Raw genomic sequence first — 26127 nt, 5'->3', positions numbered from 1 at the left:
CAATCTTGGGTCAAACTACTTGATATATTAAATACATAGTATGCAGTGACCCTCTTTTCTTTACTCTACAGAAAGTGTGTGGCACCTGGATTTGGATTGGGACCACTGTGGATGCATAGGGGAGGGTTAAACCTCCCACTCCGCCACTTGTTTTCCAAAGTGCCGCCTTCCCAGCAAAAAAAAAAAAAGGAAAAAAACCTGCATTGATTCCAAATTTGGGGAAGGAAGTTGCTGGACAGGGGAGCTTTAAAATGTCTATGTGCATATGGCAGTTCTGACCCAAATCAGGGCCCCATGTGTTTACTTTAGAGTAAGAAAAAAGTGACGGTTCGCTGCACGGTACATATCTAACATACTGCATAATTTGACCCTAAGTCAAACATATTGCTAAACTAAGCTTCTATGGTAAGGGAAAGTTGGCATTCATTTCTTGTACTGATCACTGTGAGAACAATGATTACCTTAATTAACCTAACCCAAGATATTGCAGTATAACTGAGGAAAACAATATTTCTTGGTTAATGCGCCTCAAACAATTGGCCATGCAGTGGGCTGTGTGCATGTTTTATTCCTTTACCTCTTTATCTGAACTGAGGTGGGTTATAACAACCTTTTTTTTTAATAAAATAAAATTTGAGTCCATTTTTGTACTTGGCTGCCCAGCTCTTTTAAGTTAAAATGGGTCAATACGCTCTATAAAGATGAATTGCCCTTGCAGTTTTAATTACAGTATACTCATGTTAATGGTGTCATTACCAGGAGATAACAGTCTCCCAAGAGCCAAGTGCTGAAGTTGTTTCCTGTGAAAACAATTGTATGTGATAAAGCAGCTTGTCTTCAAATGTCAAACGAAACCGCACAGTGCCTTTAAGACATTCACTGTCTTTGAACAAGAGTTTCACTGTGAGTCAAAGATGTACATAGTCATAGACAGAACCCAATAAGTTCTTCTTAAAACAAAGACATACAGAGATAATTGTAGCATGCTTGGTAGAGCTGAATTGATTTTTCAACAGCATGCTGAGGGTTAGCACTGCTTCAGCATCCATAGTGCCACTGCTGATGGCTGCATTTCAGGCAGCAAAACACCCCCCCCCCCAATTGCAATTGCTATAAGATTTCACCTGGTTTCAGATCGGGATCAAGACTGATGTTTCTGAAGGAACTGAAACAGGCTCTGAAGTTCTGAATTCCCATTCAGAATTTGCCCTGATGGGTCAACAAACAAAAGCAGGTGGGCTAAGCCAAGCCCACAAAGAGCATGAAAATCAAGAGTCTGAATTTTACCAAGTGAATTCAGCAAAGAGAGCACCGTGGAAGGTTTTTAATTATGCCCCTCCATCAGTCAGTTACAAAGACTGCACTTTATCAGACCTTTCTTCCAGCAGTTCAGTGGCTCCCGACAATGGAGGCTGGTGGCTCCGATGTCAGTGGGGCGGTGGATCCACTCCGGGTTTCGGTCAGAACCAGTCAGAACTCTAAAGGAGCTATCCAAGGTGTGTTGGACATCTCCTTTAGAGTTCTGATTGGTTCTGACTGAAACCCGGAGTGGATCCACCGCCCCACTGACATTGGAGCCTCCAGCCACCGCTGGCCCCTGATTAACCATTTAGTGACATACACTGCAATCCTATGCATATCTACTCTGAAGTAAGTGAATTCAGTGATGCTTACTCCCCAGGGAAGTATGTATAGCAGGGGTGGGGAAACGATGGCCCTCCAGATGTTGCTGGATTCCCACTTCCATCAGCCCTGGCCTTTGCCTCAGCTGGCTGGGGCTGATGGGAATTGGAGTCCATCAGCATCGAGAGGACCCCTGGTTCCCCAGCTCTGGTGTACAGGATTGCTGTCTTTGTAAGGCAATGCTGGTATAACAGAAATGTGCTGCCCTGCAGTTGCTCAACTCTCCAGCCAGTCTCCAGGAGTTAGTAGTAACAGAAGTAAAGATACCAAAAGGGAGTGTTACTCCCATCTCTTTTGTCAAGTGCTTTGATTTAAATGAATATGTGTGAGCTTTTTTCAAAATGAGTACATTCTAATTTTGTTTGTACTGGGGAAAGGGGAGTAGTACTGACACAGAGCTAATTTTGTTGCGATTAGGAGCAGGGGGGACTATAAATTAAGAGGAAACATAGAGATTGAATTCACTCTGGTACAGCCAGAAAAGGAAATGTTGCAAGGGCTGGCAAGCAGTGCCAGCTCCAGGTTTTGGAGGGCCTTGGGCAAGACACCCTCAATAGGCCCCCTCCCTCAGTGAATCTACCTTACCATCACCATTGTCACCAGCTGCCCTTGTTCCTCCTCCTCTTTCTCATCATTGCTACCACCACTTGCTTGCTTGACAGCCAGTGAGCAAGCAGGCCATGGCAGCTACAGCTCCTCCTCCTCACCACCACCGTTGTCAGAGTGAGAGACATATGAACAAGGAAGTTGCAGTGGTGAAGAGGAGGAGCAACTCCAGGGGGCTTTTTTCAGTGGGCCCCTGCTGAGGTGTGGGCCCTCAGCCGGTACCCAACCATGCTTACCCTTGACACTGACAAGCTACACTGACAAGTTTTTTTCTAGGCCATGTTGGTGGGGTGTGGATTTAAATAAATAAGTAAATGTTATGTATAACGGAGGGAGCAATCCTATGGTCGCTAGTCAGCAGCTAGACGGTCATCCGATAGATGTGGTTTATGTGGTTTTCCGGGAACCGACCTCAGAGCTTGCCTTTGGAGGCAGCACAGAACTGTCCTGAGCTCTGCGCTCCGAAGTAGAGTGTGGAGTGGCCAAAACAGGGTGTTCCAGGGCGTGTTCTGGGGTGGTGAAGGTGGAAATGCTGGTACAACACATCCTATGTGTCGTCTGGCGGCCTCCTCCCCTCTCCATCTTCCCGCAGGTAGACAGCCAAAATCGGCTGTCTAGCCACAAATGCAGGGCAGGAGACGCGCGGAGGGAACTATCTCCTCCATGCTTCTCCTGCCCTGAATTGGATAGGGTCACCTCCAAGTTCCCATAGGATTGCGCCCTAAGGCTATTATTACAGCATTTTTATATTCTATTTGTTTCCTATCTTGGAAACAATTGAAGATCATCTCTCTTGGTTCAAATACTGTAGAGTGTATTCATAAGTTTCAGATAATGATCCAAACTTCTGGCTACCTCAATTGAACTGAGGCTCCAAATATGTTATTGGCTTTACCAAATATGTTTCCACAAAGTTTTTGTTTCAGAATTAGTCTTTGGTTTTGCTAACATAAATAACTACTGTATCTTACCTTTTGCTAGGCACGTTATCCCTGCAATGAAGGCAGTGATGTCATTCTTAAAGAGTTTTATAGAAGCCAAAGGTTTGTCACTATTTTAAAAACAAAACAAAAAACTGGCAAGTTCTCAAAAGATCATGCTTCACTTGCTCGAAGGGCTAGTTAACATGTACAGCAGCCTCTACATGAGTGCCTCAGAAACCAGCAAGCGCCTTTTCAGAACTTGGACCTCCACCTGCTGGCTATACAAATGACCACAGCGATGTGCATAACTTGTGGCTGCCCCTTTTCACAAATGGTTGGATCCAGACTAAATTAGGTGCATTTAGTTCAATGGAACTTGAGATTGTTCACAAGTAACTTTTCACGCTGGTTTCTACTGACCCTTTTAAATCTCCTTTCTTCGGAGATTCATTCTCTACAAGGCGCCCTATCTAATGAGAAAATACAACCAAATTCTGTGTGATGCAAAGTGTACACTAGTATAAGATTTTGTTCTGGAGAAAAGTAAGGTTGGAACTGTGAGCTCTCTGTGGGATAGATATGACAGCCTCAGCTATATGAAACAATGGAATGTGAAGGTGACTGCTAGCAGTGAGAGCTAAAGGCAGACATGATGTAAGGGACTTCCCAACATTTTGCAATATTTTGAAAAGAGAAGCAGAAGGGTTCTCTTTTATTAATATTATGGATATGTTGGACAGAATCTATACTGAGCTAGCTATTCCTTCCCTCCCCTTCCGAGGATATGCAGATTCCCCGCCCCCAACCTCCACACACTCCCCCCCCCCAGTTTACTAGAATTCAATTAATGTGCAGATCAGTCTAGCTCTGGACAGTTGCTCATGCCTTTCTTCTAGAGAGAAGTAAAACAAATCATGTCCAAGAGAGAGTGGCACGGCTATAGCTGAGCGTTCTTTCATTATTTGTCCTAAAATGTTTGTGTGGTGGGCCCTGTCAGAATGGCCCAACATGTTGTGTGCACTGAAAGAGTAAATTTATAGCACAGTCCTATACATGTACAACTGGGGGAGGCAATGGCAAACCACGCCGCTACAGTCTGCCATGAAAACGCCAGCGCAAGCGGCGTCCCTCTAGGGGTCAGTAATGACCCGGTGCTTGCACAGGAGAAACCTTTCCTTTCCTTTCGTATACATGTCTACTCAGAAGTGTTCTGCAGTCTACCATTTTATTGCTTTCTCCTTTGCTCCCTTGGCTGGCTGCTGTCTAGTACAGCGAGTGTACAATGACAGTACAAATTTGCAGAGTGATCCCCAGAGCTCACCTGAGCTGTCTCCTGCAGGCTTTCAGGTTGACATGGAAACAGAAATAAGTCGCCTATATTAGGTAGGGAATAATGGAGGCATCACCATGCCTCCGGTGTAAAGACACAGAGTTGGTCTGTAGCATAAGTTAGCTTGGTTTGAACTGTTTTGAAGAAGTTGATGGTGTTTTTAGTCAAGCATGTGTGGGAAGATCTTCATGGCCATACAAGAAGTGTTTCTCCCCCCCCCCCATCAGAGTTGAAATCTTTGGGGAAACATTTATCCACACACAATAGAGACATATCTGCAATGTTATAGAACATAATTATCTACCTAAAAGCTGTTGCCACATATGGATTGAGTGGGAAGAAGCCATTCCATCCCATCTGTTCATTGAACGACTTGTACTTGGTGAAATATTGGAGCCTTCCTTCCCTTGGTTGCTCCTCTCCCCCTCCCTTCCACGTCATGTTGAAGCCATCAGAAGAACAACAGCACTGGCAACCATTAGTAAAGTTCTTTTACCTTCTATCCTTGCAACAGAAAGAAAATAACACTGAAACAGTCTCTCTCTCTCTCTCTCTCTCTCTCTCTGTGTGTGTGTGTGCTCATAAAAGGAGAGAAAAACACCTGACAATATATGCACCATAGCAATATTCAGAAGGTTTTAAATTTTGCCATTATAACTTCTGTCATCAGGATCAGGAATACAAATAAGGCACTTTTGTATACATTTTCTTAACTTTCTTACGTTATCCCTGTCATGATGCCTGAAACTGCTTTGGGAGAGCCAAACATCATTGCAGTCACTAGAAAGAGTAGGCAATCTGATTTCATGCTGGTATCGGACTTAGGATAGCTGCTCAGTCCCTTTCTTTACATCCGGGTCGAGTAGGCTTCCTGGGGATTCACTAGGCAGAGGTAAAGCCAATATTGTTCTATGCATAGCTTTCGTATTTGCAAATTTGCTCTCTGCATTTGTCACACTGTGGTTGGATGACTGGGTAGGGTCTTTGTGGGAAGGGGTGATGTCCTGCCGTAGGACAAAGGTTTGTATTTAAATACCTTCTGGCCCTTCTGCCCCAATCATGTTATATGTTATCACACGTGTTCAGAGACACAATCCACCAGAAACCCTTCCTGTCCAAGCCTGAGAAATATTAAGAAACCTACATGGGAAAGCAGTGACTTCTTCCCGCAAAACAGTGTGAAAGCAGATTGTGGGCTGGTGAATGACATGGTATTGTGTGTTCCTTCAGCCCTTCCCCATTTCTCTAAATGCTGACTTAATTTACCATGCTTGTGGTCAGTTATTAAAAACCCAACAATGTTTCTTGTGTGTCGATGGCCAAAGCCTGGAGAGCACAAGGGGAATTTAAAGCAAATTATAATGTTCTCATCTTATGATGCAATCCTTTTTAGATAAGCAGCTTTTTCTAGATAATAGCTATCCCATATAAGAAAGCGTCTGTCATTATAAATAGGTGTAATTTAATAGGTTAACCATGTGTCAGAATATTAAACATGCTACCAATGGGAAATAGGTGTTTTACAGATATAATGGACTGCAGAGCATCTTAACACTAAGTCAGTAGTTTGGAACAGCCTGATGGCACCGTATGGCAGCTGTTTGGTACACTCTCTTTGTTTATCATTACTGCCCCACAAAGGTTTAAAAAATTAATAACTCTGCTCTGCTTGCCAACTATGGGATGTCATGGTAGTTGCCATGGGGCAAACAGCAGCGAATGCAGAAAAGGCTGAAGACATATAGGGACTAGGTTGCCTTAGGAAATTCATTCATTATCTATGTTAAATGTAAATATGATTACTTGATATTATCTTTAAACTGGTGTAGCACTATTGCTTCCAGAGAGACTACATTACTGTAAATGGACAATATATCATGCATTGCATGTATTAAAAACGATTGGATGTGATGACTCATTCCTTACTTTCTGTGTATCACTGCTTCTATTTTTACTCACTGCTCCCTGACTTTGTTTTATTAAAAAAAAGCCTCCCATTAATGTACATCATCTTTTTTTTTAAAGCAAGCAAGCAAACAAACAAATGAAGGGCTTCATAGATTTTAGATAATGTGCCAGTTAGTGCCAGAGAAAATGAGCCTCCGGTCTTGTTCAATGTGTTGTATCCATTAGATGGATAGCTATAATTTTCTCTAGCCCAAAGCACTGGTATATTTGATTCTTTTCCTTAGCCATTGGAGAAGGACAATCACTGGAAAACTGGGTTAATTTTCTTATTATTAAGTAATGCCAAAAATAAGAATATCTAAATGCTGAGTTATAGGAGTAGAAATAACACATCTGCAGCTAAAGAGATTTTACATCCCCATTCCATTTTTGTACATATACAGCCTGGCCTATCACAGTTGCCAAAGAAAGAATATTAGACCAGCTCCCAAGTAGGATGTCATAAGCCTAAAATCAGCTGGAGGAAAATACATTTTAGAGCACCTCTACACCAGCCTAAAAAACCCCTGAGCACTTTCTGCTTCCGTTTTAAATGCAGGATCACAACAGACTCCCTTGACACATGCTTGCTTGCTTGCTTGCTTGCTTGCTTGCTTGCTTGCTTCCTTCCTTCCTTCCTTCCTTCCTTCCTTCCCCCTCCCCTTCCCCCTCCTTCTCCCCCTTATCTGAGTCTTCCATATCTTTCATTGGTCCAGCTCTTCTTCTTGTGGCGTTTCCTTTTCCATGGAGGGAACTCAAGTGGAACACAAGAGGGGTAATTTGTTACCTCATTATCTGCAATCTATTTAAAAACGGAATAAAGGTCATTTAGTGCAGGAGACGTGTTGGAGGTTAACGGCGTCATCCAAAGGGCCTGCAAATTTCCAGGAGTGAGCAATCTCAATAGAAGGAAAAAAGGTCTGTGTGAAGAAGCCCTTAGTCTAATTTTTCACTACCTCACTCCTCAACCGTTTCTCAAAAATCTTTTTTTCAGTTTCTAGTGGACAGTTCAATGTAACTTCACATGTATTTGCTCTGGAGAAATAGCTGTCTTAATCTGTTGAACAAATCTTGCATCTGAGAGCCAAAGGACATCTTACGCTAATCACATAGCGTGCAGCTTTTTATTTACTCTAGTCTAAGTATGTATGGCCCTGAATTGGATTAGGACCACCGTGCTCTAGCAGGGAAGGATTAAACCTTCCCCTCACCCATTTTCCCCTAAATTTCCATCCCCACTGGAGCGGGGGGGGGGGGGGGTTAACCTCCCTGCAGGTTGACAGTGATTCTGGATTAATTAGCATGACATATAAATGTTGTTATCAAGGATATGGATGTGTTGTATGTAAAGAGGGATTATTGATTCTGGATAGCAACCCTGACTGAACAGTGTCTGAAGAATCTATTATTCCTGTTATTGTTAAAAAGATTTATGCATAACTCAAAGAAATTTCCATTATTTATATATCAGCAGATCATATTTCATAGTTTTTAGCTCAGGACTATGCTGCTACAGACCCAAGTCACTGTGCTGAAGAGTATACTTACTTGCATGAATGGGCAGTGGATGAAAACCGTTAATGCCCCAACATGCTTGGTCTTACTAGCACTCATTTTGGTTGTACTTGTAGTTTCGCGCTGTATTTCTGCTTCATTTAAACCCATCAATACCTCAATTAGCATCTGTTTCTCTTCCCTTGGAAGGAACATTTACACATGTTGCTTCACAGAACTCCAAAACCTAAACTCCATGATAGCCTTGCGTACATAAAATATCTCCTAATTTAGAAGCTTATGTTTTCTAAGAATGTTTTGCTCCTCCCTAGTGCTTCCTTCTCTTCCTGTCTCATCCAATGGCATCAACAGAGAATTTCAGAAATAAAAACGTCAGGGAGCTTTAAAAAAAATGTCTCCCAAATTGACCCACCAGACTCAGGTTTTTATTTGTACTTTTCAGGCTCTCAGCCTCAGTCCCTCCCACCTGTAATATGGTGGATAATAATACTTATTTACTTTATAGAGCTGTTGTAAGGTTTACAGTTAGATAATGCACGTGAAGCACTTTGAACACAAGGGATGGATCTACACTTACCGCCTTATTTTGCTTCCAGTGAGGTTTCACCGCCCACCTTTCACACTACGCAGTAGCCGCCTCGAATTGGAACCGGAATTTCCCACTTCTGTGCTCCCACTTTCAATACCCTAATATCCCAGTATTTCACCTTAATGTGCTCTGATTTTCTGCCTTCGCTACCTTATCTGGTCGTAGTCCCCTCCCCTGCCTGTCCATATGCGGCGGTGTTTGTATTTCCCTCCTGTCCAATCACAGCTCTCGATGGCCCCATGTCTTCTTCCAGCTACCGATCACATAGCTTCCTCAGCAGCCCCCATTTCCTCAGCAACAAGCAAAGGGCTGGATGTGCACGCGCTTGTCTGATCTCGGAAGCTAAGCGGGGTTGGACCTGGTCAGTGCTTGGATGGGAGACCGCCTGGGAATCAGGCTTCCTGCACTGAGCAGGGGGTTGTTGTATCCCTTCAAATGAGATTAAGTTTACCCCCTCCTATCCCACGCTCTGGATTTTTTTTTAAAAAAATTGAGGTGTTATCCTCGCAGAATCGGGGCTTCTCCACGATGTTTTTTTTTTTCTAATTGAGGCATGATCTTCGAAGCATCAAAGTTGTGAAGCTTAACGCCTTAATTTTTTTAAAACAACATCCACAGCGGGGGATATGAGGGGGTAAAACTTAGTCTCATTTGAAGGGATAGAACAACCCCCTGCTCAATGCAGGAAGCCTGATTCCCAGGTGGTCGCCCATCCAACTACTGACCGGGGCCGACCCCGCTTAGCATCCGAGATCAGACAAGCGCACGCAGGAAAACAGCACAGCACTCGAGTGTGAACCGAGCTTGCGCATTCAATGTAGCACTGCAATGGGGAAAATGGGTGAGTGTGAATAATCCCGTTTTAATGCGAGAGTGTTTAACCTGACGGGACATTGTGATGGCAGGCGCAATGTAGATTGGCCCATGAACATGCTATACAAATGTTAATATTATTGCAATCAGTGGGCTGCTGTATGGGTGTATTGCTCCAATTACATCAAACAAAAATCAACAGCAAACAAAATGGGTGAAAGACAGATCCATGCTTTGATATAAATAGCGAGTGTGCCGTCCAAGGAGAGAACAGAAAGAATGCATGGGCATATTTAGTTTTTCTTATGATACAAAAGAAAGCAGGACAGCTACACTGATGGCAACATAAGGGCAGCAATGAAATGTGCTCTGATGAGGGGGCAACATTGCAACTGGAAATTTTATGTCTCAGTGTAAAGACAGACTTTTTTATATATATACTGTGCATGGAGAATGAGGGATAGCAGTAGTTGAGGCCAGAGGAGACGTGATGGCTGTGATTTGCTGCGTGGATTGTTCTTGTCTGATGCAGAAGAAACTGCAATAGTAAATGGTGACAAAATTGGAGATGAACATCCATAAAATTATTACCTGGAAAAACTTTCCATCTCAGCCCAAAGCCTAACTCTCCTCATGCTTCTGCCCCAGGGGAGGATTAAAGTGTCTCTACATGAGGCATTTATCATGTGGTCGTGATTGTTCACTCACAGAAGTTCTCAGGTCTTTTTCATGACATCATGAAACTCCGATGCCTCTACTGCTGTTTTCAGGTGGGAATCTGCCATTTTATAAAACCCTGAAAAAGCTGTAATAATTCGAAATCGTGCAATAAAACAGCGCCATCTGCTGGTGGCATAAATGAAATATACAGGAAGGAAACCAGCAAATATAAGGGGTGGGGGATCACATGTATTGTGCCGTGCGTTAAACTCACGAAGACTCTGGAAGACAAAGCCCCAGTAATGCTGCAGGATTTTTGCTAATGCGGAGAAGCCCTGAGACTGTCGATAGCGCTTTCTAATAAATACTCCTTGCATTGCATCAAAATCATTGGGTTTGTTTCCTCTGGTGTCCCTCCATAGAAGTCTTTTTGATCCAGTGGAGGGTTCTGTCAGCAGAATGGGGAGGGAGGCATTTTTTGCTAATTCACCTTCCCACCTGTAGGCCCCCCCCCCCCAATGCAACCTCCCATGCAGCTATTCCAAAGGTTTCCCCAACCTCTGGAGCAGATTTGGGGGGAGGCGCTGAAGGCTGCAGGAGGGGGAACTGTCAAAAATAGCCTCCCTTCCTGTACCACTGAAAGAAGCTTCAGCTGTATCAAAGAACCTTCCTTCAGCAGAGGGATGCCATTGGATTCTGACACCAAATCCTGATGTTGGCTTAGACTTCATTTTGCAAGGTGAGGAACTCTCTGCCTTTTCTGAGTCAACCATTTGAACAAGCGCCTTTAACTAAGCAAGCGTGTCATTTGTGTTGATTCATACGAAGATGTTCACATCCTTATGATTTAACCTGCTAAATTGTGTGGCATGCTTCCAAAGTGCTCGGCGAGGGCATTTCTCCCTAAGCGAATGGGGCAAATCTTTCTGAGGGGGAAAGATCTTTGTTTCTTCAGAAATTGTGCTAATAAAGAATCGGTCATGATTTTCCTGAGCATAGTTCTTATTGGCTATTATTCTAGCTTGTTACAGAGCTTGCAGGGCACTTTTCTGAACTGGCGCCATTTCTCAAGAATTTCCTTGAGCATTATTTACTATAAAGTCGCTGCAGAGAGAACAGAGCTGTTAGCCTCCCCCCCCCTTTTTTTTTTCATTTTCATTCCATTGGTTATTAGAAGGCTCACTTAGGCAAAAAGGGAAATTGTGCACATATGACGATGCGGAATCAAGTCACATTTATTTCACAGCTCTGTCAAAGACTAGAGAGAGAATGAGAAATCTAAGCAGCTGTAGGTCTCTGGTGTGTTATTTGAAGAGAGCAGCTTGTAATGTACAAACATGAAAAGGGTTCTTGAGAAAAAACCTCAGGAAAAGGAAAATACTTGCCTATAGTGAATTCAGGCACACAAAAATCTAGACTTTATTTTGAATATGTCTTTTGATTAAAATTCATAGTTGTCACATAAAATAAATCACCTCCTTTTCCTATAATGTGACCTGAAACTGCTTCTAAGTGAATAAGATATGAACTCTAAATGTTCACAGTCTTTACCCTGACACATTCAATCATATCACAAGGCGCCGGCAGAACTGCCAAGCTTTTGAGATGTTGTCATTCTTACTGAAGCTTAGCAGCACATAAGATCAGTTCTAGCTTGGAAACACATGTTTGGGTAATACATATGATCAAAGCAAATTTATTATGTAACTGTTAGAAGCAAACAGAAATGATATTTTAGAATGTGCTGTATTCTTATTAATTCTAGGCTGCCTTATAAGGATTAAGGTTACCCAGTATGCAGGCTCTGATATTCCACTGTATTTGTCTGTACAATAAGCGCGGGTGCAGAGAGGTCGTTTTGATCTCAGCACTGAAGAAACACTTGAATTGTAGCCCTGCCCCATATCACAACTGAGCCTCCCAGTGCAGCAGCTGGGTAATTTTAAAACCTGAACTTAATGAAGTTATGGGGACTGCCTTTATATGGCTTTGTGTATTACTTCAGTTGTGAAGCACACCACTAACATTTCCCTTCCGCAACCCACAACTGCTATTCTGTGTTTTGCAGCTGCTTCTACATTCCTGACATGTTCGAACAACAAGAACAAAACTGTTTGCTAACCTGGCTTTAAAAACAAAACAAAACTCTGAACATATGCAGTTTTGCATTTTAAACTCAAATTGTAGCATCATCATGACCAGAAAAATAAAGCGGAGTTTCCTTCTGCTGCCCTGCTGCACAACATCAGCTACTGCTCTTTGGTAGTCATTTGCAGGGTGGGGTGGGGGCTGGTACTTTGGCCCTAGCTGCACCACTGAAGCCTTTCAAAGATCTGCAAGATCATGATTTTTTAGAATCCATATTTAGCCGTTGTTGTTGTTGTTATTAAATGACTTTTAGATATTGAGCATTTAGGGTACCCGGCAGTCATACTTTTTTTTTTTTTTTTTTAGCTTTCTTTAAATAACCATGAAGGAAAGGCTAATCATGTTTAAAGTTCTCTTTTTTCACCCTGTGACTTATCTGTTGCTTTTCTATCTTGAGGGGAATGAAATCTGTGAAGACATTTTGGGGCTCAGTCTTAAGGATGCTATTTTGTGACAATGGGTTGGATCCAGAGTTGTGCAGATGGAAGGCTGCTTGTGCAATAGGGCTTTCTCATCCCCTTCTCCCCATGGCAGCCCACCTGAAAAGCCTCTCCAGAAGCCAAGGAGCTCTCTGGAATGGTGTGGGGTGTGGCTGGCGCAGGGAGCTACCATGGGAGAGGGGAATTGGCAAAAACAGAGTGGGGACATCTTGCATGAGCAGTGAGGAACCTACAGAAGAATGCTGATGTGATGTTGGCCCCACTGCTCAGTGGTTTAGAAGGGAGGCCAGAGAAACAGATGTATATGGCATGTGCCAGCCTGGTGTTGTTGGATGGACTTTGCCTTTGACCTTGCCCAGCACACATATTGGAAATTACATATGGGATGCACAAATTGGATACGTTGTATGTTTTGCTTGCCATATTGCATTAAAGACTTACTGTTAAAGTGAGCCTAATAAAGGGTGGGCATGATCTAGTCCTTTGGGTGGGGGGCGGGCAGGAGCACACAAGCACAGCTTCAGCCCAGGCCCCACACTCAGTGGGGCATCCCAGGGCAGGTGGACTCCCAGCTGTTAGTGGTACTCATGGATTTACTAAGCATGATCGTAGACTCTGGGAGAGAACATAAAGGGGCCAACTAGACCAGTGTACAACTTCAAGTGGCAACCCAGGATGCAGCAGCCCCTGACTAGGTGCAGCCTAATTCCATCTAGGCCCTCCATGTAGTACAAACAGGAGGTGTGGGGGACAGGGTGGGGCTAAGCAACTAGATGTCCTAGGAGATATGGAAGACCCCTACGTTGCTTCTTGCTTCACCATGGCTTGATGCACTAGATGACGGATGGCCCTTTTGTAGAGAAGCTGGGAGAGTGTCAGCTCGGTGTCAGCCTTCCCCAACCCAGTGCCCTCCAGATGTGTTGAGCTGTCTGGGAATTATGGGAGTTGCAGTCCAGCATATCTGGAGGGTGCTGGGCTGAGGAAGGCTCCTCTATGTATATGCTGCCCCTTGGAACTGGATGCAGCTGTCGATGACACCATGTACTTAATGCTTGCAGGATCTGTTTGCGCATGCACCTCGTGCCATATAAGTCTTATTGATTGATGGTTTAAACCTTTTTTTTTCACCAGCCAAACTCAAGGTGGTTTACAAAATGCAGTCTCACAGTAACAGAAAAGAATCAAATTACAATAGTAAAACTTCATAAAATTAAATTTGGAGATAGGTCTCAATTTTATCTTATCTCTTCATTGTGTCTTTACTGTATAAGAATTAAAAGATGCTTCATGACAACCAAATCAAGATAACCTTTATTTTGTGGAACATATTAATCTGAGAAAGTTATCCAGATAAGATCCTCTTCTTAAAGCAAAAGCCATGGCTTACAATCTTGCTAGCTAGAAAATCAGTTTGTTATGGTTCAGAAACCTTTCCAATGGGACTGTATTCTGACATACTGTTATATACAAAAGTCTGACATGCGAAAAGGTCATGCCACCAAACATTAGCATTTCAAAACAGCAATTAAAGGAAATCATTTAAAAGATCCTTATCCACCCTCCCCATAAATAGTTGGTTTCCTGGGAGGAGAATAAAATGGGCAGTGTTCTACACTATACTAGTTTGTTCTGTTGTCTTTCTTAAACCGATATGTAGAACAGCTCAACATGAAATTGATTTAGTAGGAAGTTGGTAAACATAAGCGAGGCTTCTTAATGAGACCTCCTGTCCAGCAAAGTTACATCTCCTCCTTCTCACCTTTGTATCAAGCTGTTAATTTGTGATTCTTATTTTTCTTTTTAGTTCCTGCTATGATAACCTCCTATCCAAACACCACCTTGGCAACACAGGGTCAAAAGAAAGAGATGAGTTGCACAGCTCATGGAGAGAAACCCATCATAGTCCGCTGGGAGAAAGAAGACAGAATAATTAATCCAGAAATGTCCCGGTATCTTGTTTCCACAAAGGAAGTGGGTGATGAAGTGATCTCTACTCTACAGGTGATATGACCTACCTGGGATCTGCCTTTGAATCTTGGGCAGCAGTTCAGCCTAACAACAAAAGAAAACAGGCTGATTCGGAAGGGTGTGCCTTTCTGCTGTAATGTCCAGTCACACATAGGGATGGGGGAGAACTTCATTCAGTTTGCATTTTAATTTGAATTTACCTAATTTCATACTTTCAAACCAATACATGAACCAAAACTCAGCTATCCTTCAAAATTCGCACTTTGCTGAATTTTGCAACAGAGTTCTCCAATTAAAGAATGCATACGGTGCTATATTTGTGAAAATAATGTTAAATATACATTATATTAGGAAAATTGCTGGCAAAAAATGTATATATTAGGCAAAATTGCATACAAAAATGCACATATTCAGAGAAATGCATACAAAAATATGTACACATTTTCATGCAAACTTTTAAAGAAAAACCTCAATGGTAAGACAAACTGAACTTATGACTGGAAAAAGGAGGAAATGAGAGAAACCAAAACTGACAGATTTGTCCATGAGGCCTCATTTGTGACCTTGGAAGGCAGCTTTCACAGTTCTTTCTGTGGCGGCTGCAAGGGGGAGGGGAGGGGGGAGGGATCAGATTCCAGAGTCCTCCTTCCGAGGTCATAGCAGTATCTGTGGCCTCAGAAGAGGGACTCCGAAGAACCCTGTGGTGAATGGGACCCTCTGCAGGGATCATAGGAGTGCTCTCCCCAAGTGTTGGTATAGTACAAAAAACAGGACTGATTTTTTATAAATCCATGAGAATTCATTAGAAAAGTTGTTACTGAAGATGTAGGAGAAGCTAAAATGACCCTCAACAATATTGTCTTGAACTCTTGCTTTTCATAATGGCAAATGTAATGTTAATAATGTTTTTGGAATCTCTTCTATGTGCGAAATGGCATGTTTTCTTTAGAATTATTGTGTTTTATTGATGATATAGCAGTCAGTTCATTTGAGGTAGTACACAAAGCAGTGGATGAACAAAGTTCATTTAATGCTACCAGATTTGGCACTTCACTGAGGACCTGATCAGGACTTTTACTGCTAAAAGAGAATGGGCTCCTTTCGAGATACTTTAGATATACTTTAACATCTACTAAGGGCACAGTCCTACAGGACTGATGCCCACTAGATGGAGGTATCTGATCTCTGAGCCCTCTGTCCATCTTAAGCCCTGCCAGAAAGAGCAGCCAGGCAGGGCAGGAGGAATGGCAGAGGCTTTTACAGCCTCTCCATCCTCTCTGTTTGAGCATTTCAAGCTGAATGGCCTCTGAGCTCATTCCCCCTGTTTTGGACAGGGATAGGAACTGAAACACTTCGGGGTCCAGCAGATCCATGCCCTCTCCCCTCTCCACCCACCTGCATGCCCCTTTTCCTTCTTTCCACCCTCCCCTCCTCTTCTTGACCTCAGGAGAGGAGTTTTCTGCAGTGGCTGGGAAGTGCAGGAAGTGGGTGGGTGAAAACTGAGACCCCCCCCAGGGGGGGAGTTCATAGCTCTGCCTATGGCCTTGGGGGGGGGGTCCCAGCACTCCAGTTGCCATCTAGGGGCAATAGGATTGACCTCTAAAAGTCTGTTGTCAAACTGTTTATACTATTATTTTTGATGTACAAAAATTTGCCAAAGAAAAACAAATTCAAAATGGTCAGGAATTGGTGTTCAGGATTTAGAGGGCAAATATCAGAACCTATTTGGCCTTCAATTTTTATGGATGAAATTAAATATTTCATCACTACAGAGTGAAAATCATTATGCACTCTTGTATAAATGGTACCTTACCTGTCAAAAACTGTAGAGAAGGAGTGTAAAACCAATGTATAATTTTCACTGATGTAATGTATATAAAGTGTTGATGTATATAAATATAGTGACATGTACACGTTTTAGATGTCCAACAGGCAGTATAGGACAGATGTATTTATTCATTTGTCATGTTACATCTTGCCGAGTACCATTAAACCACACATTAAGTGTTTTGGACCTATAAATCTTATTGTTCCATCAAAATATTAAGAACTGGCAGTCAATTTTAATATTAATGCAAGACCAGAATTGGCTTCTCTAGCAAGAGAAGAGCAAATGCATCAGCATAGTAGGCCCAGAGAATGACATGACATGATGCAGTTCTACTGCAACTAAGCAGGTCTAGACTCTGAAAGTTGCCTGGATAGAAGTCTGCCTAGGAGTCATATCTGAGCGGCTCTGAATTCCATGGAGGTAAAACTGAGTGTGAAATAAAGAAGTTAAAGAAGAGTATTTCTATACCAGCAGCCAGTAAGTTTACTTGCCAGTATTTTGCTGCAATCAATCCGATCCCCATGCTTTTGATTTGTGACCACAGATCTTCAACTTTGCTGTGTGTTTAGTACAAGTTGTTTATACACTTGCAACTTGACTTACTGTCCACATAAAATCTCTATACAGGATCACATATTGATCCTGTATAGAGGATCAATATGTGATCCTCTATACAGGATCACATATATTCCTGCATTGAGCGAGGGGTTGGACTCGATGGCCTTGTAGGCCCCTTCCAACCCTACTATTCTATGATTCCATGATTCTATTGCACTCAAAGTGTGTGAAAGTGGCATTACTTTCAGTGTTTCCTATTGAATATATGTTCTTCTTTTCAATGTGCAATGTAGATTTTGCCAACGGTGCGAGAAGACTCTGGGTTCTTCTCCTGCCATGCCATCAATTCCTATGGAGAGGACCGTGGAATAATTCAGCTCACTGTGCAAGGTAGGAAGAGGACAACATAAGGAAAAAAACACAGCTATTGTAGTACAGTAAGTGTATGTCATGCTCAGAAATCTGTTTGGGGGGAGGGGTCTAGTCCCTAAGTAAACATAGGGTTGTATCCAATAGGTTGTATCCAATGTTAGTCTAACTTAAGTCCTGTTCATTTCAATGAGTCTACTCTAAATAGGACTAACATTGGATACAACCTATAGCCTTAACTGTCAGAAATTAGAAACTATATAAGAGGTTCAAACTCCCATCTGTCCAGTTTCCATTAGAACTATTAAAATGGAAGTGCATAGACAAGCATGGAATGTATCATTTATGGTTGGTTGAAGTCTGCATTAGGCTGAAACTGATACAATGCCTGAGCTATAACAAAATGTAAGGCACATTTACGCATGAGGGCAACATCAGAAACCAACAGAATTGTGTTGGGGTTCCACCTAGCTGGTGTCACATTGTTGCAGCTGGTGCAGAATGTGGCGGCCCGCCTGATTAAAGGCATCCATCGGCGAGACCACATCACTCCAGTGCTGAAGGAGTTGCACTGGTTACCAGTTGTTTTTTGGGCCCAATTCAAGGTATTGGCATTGACCTTTAAAACCCTATATGATTCCAGCCCAGTCTGTCTTAAAGAGTGCCTCCAACAACACCAGGGACACTGCTCAACGATATCAGCCTCGGTAGGCCTTCTATCTGTCCCATCAGCCAGGACAGCTAGGCTGGTGAGGACTAGAGAGAGGGCCTTTTCTGTGGGGCCCCCACTCTGTGGAATTCCCTCCCTAGTGACCTTCGCCATGCCCCCTCTTTGATGAGTTTCCGCCAGGCTTTAAAAACCTGGATGTTCAGGAGGGCATTTGGGGTGGGTTAGGGTTTTTTAGAGTAGTGTTGTTTTGTTATGTTGTTTTGTTCAGTTGATTATGTAAATTTGTTATTAGTATTGTACGTTGCCTAGAGTGGCCGGCCAGATGGCCAGCCAATTAATAAACAAACAAACAAACAAACAAATGACTCTTTTAATCTGTATGCCAGCCTTTATATATGCAATGTTTGCCCATTAGCATAGCATCCATCCTGGACATGCATCACAAGTGTGCAAATGTTTCATGCGTCAGTCAACGTATGAGTTAAAAGCCCTATAAACCGGATTCTGAGTAACTGCTTTTCGGCGTCTTCTGCGTGGCTACTCCCATGTTTAAATCAGTGTTTATTCTTAATATATAAGACTCCAATCTAGAATACTTATGAATATACACCTTGAGCTTCAGGTTGCAATTCTGTGCACACTTACATGGGAGTAAGCTCTACTGAGCTCAGTGGGATTTGTTTCTTACTAAACAACATAGGTGTGTGCTGTTAATCTCAGTTCAGTAGCTTTAAGGTTGCACCAATGTAAACAGTGAAGTAATATTTAGTTATTACATTTTTGCACCACCTGGTAGCTGAAGGTCTTTATAAAAACCATTTGATTTTTCTTTCTCAAGAAGAAACAGTGCACCTGCATTATATTTAGAAACAAAATGTTTCAAGAGTAATCAGTCAAAAGCTCCTGGCAACTCCAGTGTATTTTTGCATCCTGAACTCTAGCAGTCTGCCCTCAGGCGCCCAGTACCATCTTTGTTGGTGGGGAGGGGAACTGTGGTCAGGCAGGGATCAGGTCCTGGAAAGTCTGAGGTGATGCCCTGTCAAATGCCAGGCAGAGGCAGAAATCAGCCACCGGGTTCTGCTAGCTCTGTGTACCACACTTGCTGATGTGCTTGTATGCCTTGGAGCTTACATATAAGATGCCAAATCCACTCAGGACTCACAACAACCTTTCTCCCAACCCCCAGTTTTCTATGGTTTCAGGTATCTTCAGTTCCTAGTTGCCATACAGGTACACAGAGTAGCTTAATATACTGGGATTCTGATTCCCATTTAGAGTAAAATTGTGGCCTTTTAAAGGTTCTATGAAAAATTAGAAAATATGTAACTGTTCTTTCAGAAGCATGACAGTATCATAGTACACACACACACACACACACACACGAATGTACTATTTTATTCTGGTTAAGTAATTGAGCTGGAATGGCCACTCATTATAGTCTAACTACTTATTCTGTCTTTACAGTCTAGTACAGATTTAAATTTCTTATATGTATGTACGTATGTATGGAGAGAGAGGGAGAGAGAGAGAGAATACAGATACACACATGCACACACGCATGGAGAGAGAGGGAGAGAGAGAGATTCATTTTTAATAGTCTTATCTTCTTGATTCATTACGTTTATGATATAGAAATCCCCACGTAATGTAGCCAGCACCTGCCATGGAAAAATTAGTGTTCTTTTAATATAATAACATGGATTACTGCTATGATGGGGTTCTAAAATAAGATGATACTGAGGCAAAATAAGTCTCTTAAGTTAAATATTAGCTTTCTCTCAGTGGAGGCTGGTAGCTCCAATGTCAGTGGAGTGGGGAATCCACTCTGGTTTCAGTCAGAACCAATCAGAACTCTAAAGGAGTTATCCATGGTGCTTCACATGAAGAAAATGCTTCGTACGTTGGATAGCTCCTTCCAAGTGGTTCTGACTGAAACCCAGAGTGGATTTACCACCCCACTGACATTGGAGCCACCAGCCTCTACTGCTTTCCCTGTTTATGGGAATTAGGAGGGTAAATGAGTGTAAAACCCAGTGAGTGAAGGAAATGGCAAGCTATCTCACTATTGATGAGCCCTGTTTTTCGTACCATTCTATTGGCTGTAGCTGACACCCAGCTGTTCCCTTCTCTTGACTAAAGCAGAGTTTGTCTCTTTGCCCAGAACCCCCAGATCCTCCAGAAATAGAAATCCGGGAGGTTAGAGCACGCAGCATCGCCCTCAGATGGACCATGGGCTTTGATGGAAATAGTCCCATCACAGGCTATGATATAGAATGCAAGAACAAATCGGGTAAGAATATACTGGGATATGTGACTTACCCAGCTTTGAATTGTTTCTTGGTTTTCTGGCAGCATGGATGATTTATTTTTAAATATTAACGTTCTCACTTTTGGTCTTATTACTCTTGAGTGTGGTCAAATGTTTTGCTGACACCTGGTGTCAAGAATACTTTGCTTTTTTGCATTTTTTGCTTTTTAAAAAAACTGTAAGCTGTTTCCATCCCAGCTGGTCAGTATAATAACTGTGTGACATTAAGAATTCATGCCTGGATTTATTTGTTTTCCTCTTCCCTCCCTCCTATTTGATATATGAGTTGTGCAGGGCTTCCAATTTGATTGAAGCAGAAGTGCTGGGGGAGAAGGGTAACACCTTCCCACTGCACTATTTCCCCAATCTTCAGTTGCCCCCTAAAGTTGCTATTAGGTTTGTAGCAGAAAAAAAATGCAGGTATGATACAAGTCCCTCCACTCTTTCTGCTGGCTGGGGTAATGGCAGCCTGGACATGGGGTGGTCTGGGGACAGTTGATCAGGAAAACTGTGTGGGGAGAAAGGCTAAACTCAGCTTCTTTAAAGTAAAACAGAGTTTGGAGACGTGATCACGATTGTCTCACTTTGCATCCACAGGGAGACAAGCAACTGAAAACAGAGTAAAGCTCTTCCTCTTTCTTCACTTACTCTAATGATTGCAGACAAAGGCAAAGAATCTTGGAAGCTCATAAAACCCTGCTTCAAATAAGAGGCAAGCCCATGAATTCTTCTCCACTTTGGATCAAAATCCGAGGTGCAGAAGAATTCCTCACTTTCCTCCCCATCTCCAAATTGTGCTCCTCTCTTTCCTTTCACTTAACCCTATGACCATGGCGGATGCAGCAGTGATGCTTCCAAAGCCCCTCCCCTTTCTGTATTTACCCAATCAGCACTGGGAGCGGTGTGGTGTGCAGAGAGATGGGGGAAAGGTCATCTGTCCTCCCCAGCCCGCCTCTCCATTGCAGCATGCCAGTATGCCAGGCTGATGGGAGATGTACTTCTCTCAGAGGCTGCTACACCAGCCCTCAGGCACTATTTAGATCATCGAGCTTATGCCCTGGTGCACTGCAATGCCATACCATCAGGTGACAGGGAAGGAGGGAGAAGATCTCCCACTCCCATCTCTCTGCAGGTCATCCTGCCCCCCCACCCCCTCATTTGAGGACAGGCAATGCAGTGCAGTGCACCAGTGCCATAAGGGGGAAGGGACAAGCCTCCCTTTTCCCTCCTCCCTGCATGCCACCACTGGCCATGCTACCATTTGGGGTGGGGTGGGGGGATAAGGAGCGCTAGTGGTAAAAAGAGAGTGATTTTCTGAACCTCAGATCAGCTTGGAAAGTGATCAGAGGTTTTTCTGATTTTTTGGAAGGAACTCGGATAATGTACAAGTCTGTCACGATTCCCTCAGCCCCCACTTCACTTCAATGCCTAAACATACACAGACGAGAGGCTTCAGTCTACAGCTTTTAATCCATTACTTCACAGGGTCATACAGGTGCAAATTCTCAGAGAAACTCTCCGTCTACCAGAAATGCCTTCGGGGGATCCAAATGGAATTTACGAGAGTTGCCTGCGGTTTGAAGAAGGAGGTGGTCTCACTAGCCTAACTTAAGGCTGAGGAGGCCCCTCTCTTCTCGTGAGGCCTCTAAGCGCAGCTTCTCACGCAAGGCTGATCGGGTAGACCATCCAACTTCCGCCCCTGCCTTCTCTCTCTTTGCTCTGTGCCTGCGTCTGGCATCTATTAGGTCAATCTCCTGTTCGTTGCCTCTCACAGGGGGTGTGTGAGGAGGGACCCTCAAGCTCAGCCATCTGTACATTTGTAACCTGAGAAGCAGGCCTACTCATGCCTGGGAAAACACCTCCCCCATGTCTGATGGTTCTCCTTCAGAAGCTGAACTGCTATCCCACTCCCTGCGCTCAGAAATGCCCCTGACAAAGTCAATCCACGGTAAGTGGGAGAGAGGTCACTCATAGCTCTGTGGAGATGTTATTTCCTCCCCTCCCCAGCCATGCTGTTAACTGGCTCCATGCTCCCCCTCATGTGGGGTTAATTGTATGAGGGGATAACAGCTGGATAACCCTATGACCATGGTACTGAAACAACCATGTTCACCAAACTCCCATTACAAGCTAGGGAAGGAATAGCCGGACACGTGTTAGAGGTCAGCATGGTTGGTCACCCTTGACAGCCCCCGGGCTCAAAGAGCCCCACAGCATTGCCAGCCCTAGTCACCTGTGCACAGAATGTGTGTGGCATCCATCTTGGGACATTCTGGGTGTCTGCTGCACCAGAAGCAAAAGAGCACGCTAATTCACGCCCTTCCAGGTGCTGCACAGCTTGCAGCTGTGCACTAGGAGTCAAATGTTTCTCAGCCTGCACCCTCCAAGAGAAAGCAAGAAGGGAGTGACTACAGGATGAGGAAGCATGGCTGAAGAGGGTGTCGGCTGAGCTGCCCACCCAGCTGTGTCTCCTCCCACACAAGCTGCCCACCAGCCAGCCCTCATGCTTCCCACACAAGCGGAAACTGCACACCAGGCCGCCCTCCGCCCTGCCCCCCAGCAGCTGCTGCCCACCAGCCAGTCAGCCAGAGGCCTCTCGTGCTGCCCTCACAAGGTCTCTGTCAGGAATCTATGTCAGAACTTCACTGGCTTTGGCTCTTTACAGATATTCCAAGAGAAAGAGAGCATCCCATCCCAGTGATATTGGCAGCACAGTATATGTGCATATTTGAAATCAATAGGAATTAGATATGGAAAGGTGAGGGAAGTGAGCAAAGTTCTAGTGAGCTTAATAATGCCATAGCCCACTGGAGCTTACCTTGTGCCATTCATAATAATTTAGTTCATGCTTTTAAACCCTTGCAAATGTGCCTGCTAATATTTCCAGTTAAATATATCTGTGTTTTAAATATAGTTTTGAGTTGAATTCCTCATTCATTTCCATGTGTTTCGGATGGTCAGATGGCTGTGTGAAAAAGTACAGTATGAACACACACACATATTTGACAAGAAAAACTGACCCGTTATTAGAATTCATATAAATGTCAGAAGTTTAATATAGGATAAACAATACAGGGCCACTTTTGGTTCTTTGCAAAGGAGGGAAGGAGTGTGGTTTGAGGAGGGAGGGACAGGGGTACAGTGAAGAAGCCAAGGGCCCCCACAAAAGCCTAGAACCAACCCTGGGCAGCATGTGGGCTCTCAATGGGCACAGGCCGCAAGGGAAGTGCCATTTATTTATCTGTCTATTTATCTTCTTATTTCTATGACTTAGTACTCCGCTCTTCAATCCAATGTAATTCTCAGAACAGCTCACAATATAATAAAGCCATATAAACCATAAAACTCAAACCCATAAACAGTGAAAACATGGTTAAGCAGCACATCATACAAAAATAGCACAGACCAGGAAAATAAATAAATCAAGACATCTAAAAGTCCTGGGGAAAATTTTGAAAAAGACTTTTACCTCGCACAAAAAGGGAGTCAGATTTGGCACCCGGTAAACCTGCCTATGGAGAGAATTCCAAAGCCAAGATGCCCACCACCAAAAAGGCCCTCTCACCAGTCACCATGCACCTCACCCTGAAGAAAGACCTCTGAGCAAGATGGTGACACATGGGCAATGATGACTTCATTGAGAGTTCAATGGTCCTAGGTGCCTCACTGATTCAGTGTGAGTCCGGTTTAAAATCAGATTAATTTCAGATGTCTATCAGATGCCTTCCAAATCAAGTTAATACAATTTAACCAGACCAGTTCCAAACTGGATGTGGAATGAGAGGTGGGGCAGTCAGCTGATGATTCCTTATTAGTATAAAAACAAGTAGGTTCCTGAGCTAACAGGACTATTGCAGTTTGGAGTAATGTCTACGCTGTGGTTGCACCAGTCACAGACATCTATTGGACAGTGTCTGTGTGACCTATCTGATGATGAGCAAACCAACACCCTTCTCAGACCCAGCTCACTTGCAACCTAACACTAGCACTCAGCGGGCGAAGTGAGGATTTTGCCTTAGCTAGTTTTAGCTCCAATGCATTTCCTCTCTCTGCAGCCTGAGCAATTGCTCTTGTATATGTGGAACACATTTTCACAATGAGAAGAGCAGCATGAATTTCAGTCACATAATCCTTGATTTAGTCTCACCTCTAACTATTCATAGGGATCGCTGAAGCTCTCAGTTTTGGTTTCTCTCAGATTTTCATTTTTCCAATCTTAAGTGCATTCTGTTCCCTTTCAGCATCAGTTTGCAGCTTCTTCTTTTTTTAAAAGTCTGTACAAAAATTAATGTGCATTTGTATGTGCATTGTTCAAATATACACATTTTAGTATGCAATTTTGCCTAATATACATATTTTTGCAAGCAGTTTTCCATAATATAATGCTGTGTTGTATATTGATTTCACAAATATGTGCAATTGGGAAGTGCAGATTTGGTAATTTTTTACCAAACAAAATTATCCCCCATCATTTAATTCATTTAAATTATTACATTTCTATACTGCCCAATAGCCAAAGCTGTCTGGGGCGGGGTTTACAAAGATTACAACCCTAAAAATGCAATATAATAATATAATATAAAATCAACATACAAAAACATATCCATTTTACACAATAAATAATAAAAATCCCAGGACCTGTTAAAGAACCTTTATAAAACAATAAAGAATATTAACATTATTCTTTAAAATACAACAACAACAGAGTGCCAATAAAACTGAGGCTGGTTAACCAAGGAAGGCATCCTGAAAAAGACCTGTTTTCAGGAGGAGCAGAAAACAACCCAGTGTTGGTGCCTGCCTGACCTCCAGAGGCAGGGAGTTCCATAGGATGGGAGCCACCACATTGAAGGCTCTTCTCCAGGTGGACTCCAGTTGGGCCATAGGTCCATGTGGAACATAATGTATGTGAGGCACTTTGAACACCCTGAGTCTAAAGTACGGATGGACAGATCTGTCAGTCTCACTTTCTCCTGCATTCAAATTTTGGAAATCTCAAGTCATTTCCATCCTATATATCAGAGGTGCAGAACCTCAGACTCAGGGGCCAAATCGAGCCCTTCAGAATGCCCTTCCTCTTTCTCCCAACCACAGGTCATTTGGTGGTTTCCAGACATTGTGCTGTATTTCCCCATTCTAAAAGGTTGAAATGCCTCTCCCAAGGCTCAGTTCCTGGCAGGAAGATTCTTAAGCTTAAATCTACTGGTACTCGGGGGGTTGGAGCCCTGCCCGTCTTGCCTTCTGCCCCACCTACCACTGAGTGTGGCTCACAAGAGCTTCTCCAAAATGGAATTTGGCCCTCGAGGCTGAAAGAGATTCTGCACTCCTGCTCTATATTAAGACATTTGCAAATTTTGATAAATTCTCTTAAAAAAATTGATTGGAATGAAATTCTCGCCCATCTGCACTGCCCAAATTCAAAGATACAGCTCGCATGGAGAGGACCATGCTGTCGCTGCCTGCCATGTGGCTGTTAAAGATGAGGACCCTGTCAGGAGACAGAGGTGGCAACGCTAACTCAGCACCACAAACTGAATGCATGAGGATCCAAAGCCAGACTCTTAAGAGTTAAGCACTCAAAGGCCTGTCAGGGTCCCTTTCTTTCACATTCACATTTTTAAAATCTCAAGTTCTTTCTCGCTCATCTGCGATGTGTGAATTTTGATAAGTTCTTATCCAAAAAAACCCCCAAAGCAAATCCTCACCCATCCCTAGTCTAAAGACCTATATAAATGCCAATCACAGCTACGAGGCGTAGCAGTAACAGGT

The 26127-nt window shown here is 43.2% G+C and overlaps 1 protein-coding gene across 1 annotated transcript in view; it reads left to right on the top strand.

Moving 5' to 3' along the window:
- The window catches only part of DSCAM (DS cell adhesion molecule), a 534028-nt gene that overhangs the window by 365638 nt on the left and 142263 nt on the right, over positions 1-26127 (top strand). Inside the window, exons 12-14 of the mRNA XM_084843767.1 lie at positions 14459-14655; positions 17305-17401; positions 20212-20340. Coding sequence (XP_084699893.1) covers positions 14459-14655; positions 17305-17401; positions 20212-20340 — 423 coding nt within the window. The remainder of the gene's footprint in view (positions 1-14458; positions 14656-17304; positions 17402-20211; positions 20341-26127) is intronic.

Source organism: Heloderma suspectum, chromosome 3 (assembly GCF_057233095.1).
Source record: "Heloderma suspectum isolate Gila_16-S chromosome 3, 16-S_ref, whole genome shotgun sequence".
NCBI lineage: Eukaryota > Metazoa > Chordata > Lepidosauria > Squamata > Helodermatidae > Heloderma > Heloderma suspectum.
Note: the sequence above shows the minus strand (reverse complement) of the source record. Positions and strands in the feature narration are given on the sequence as shown.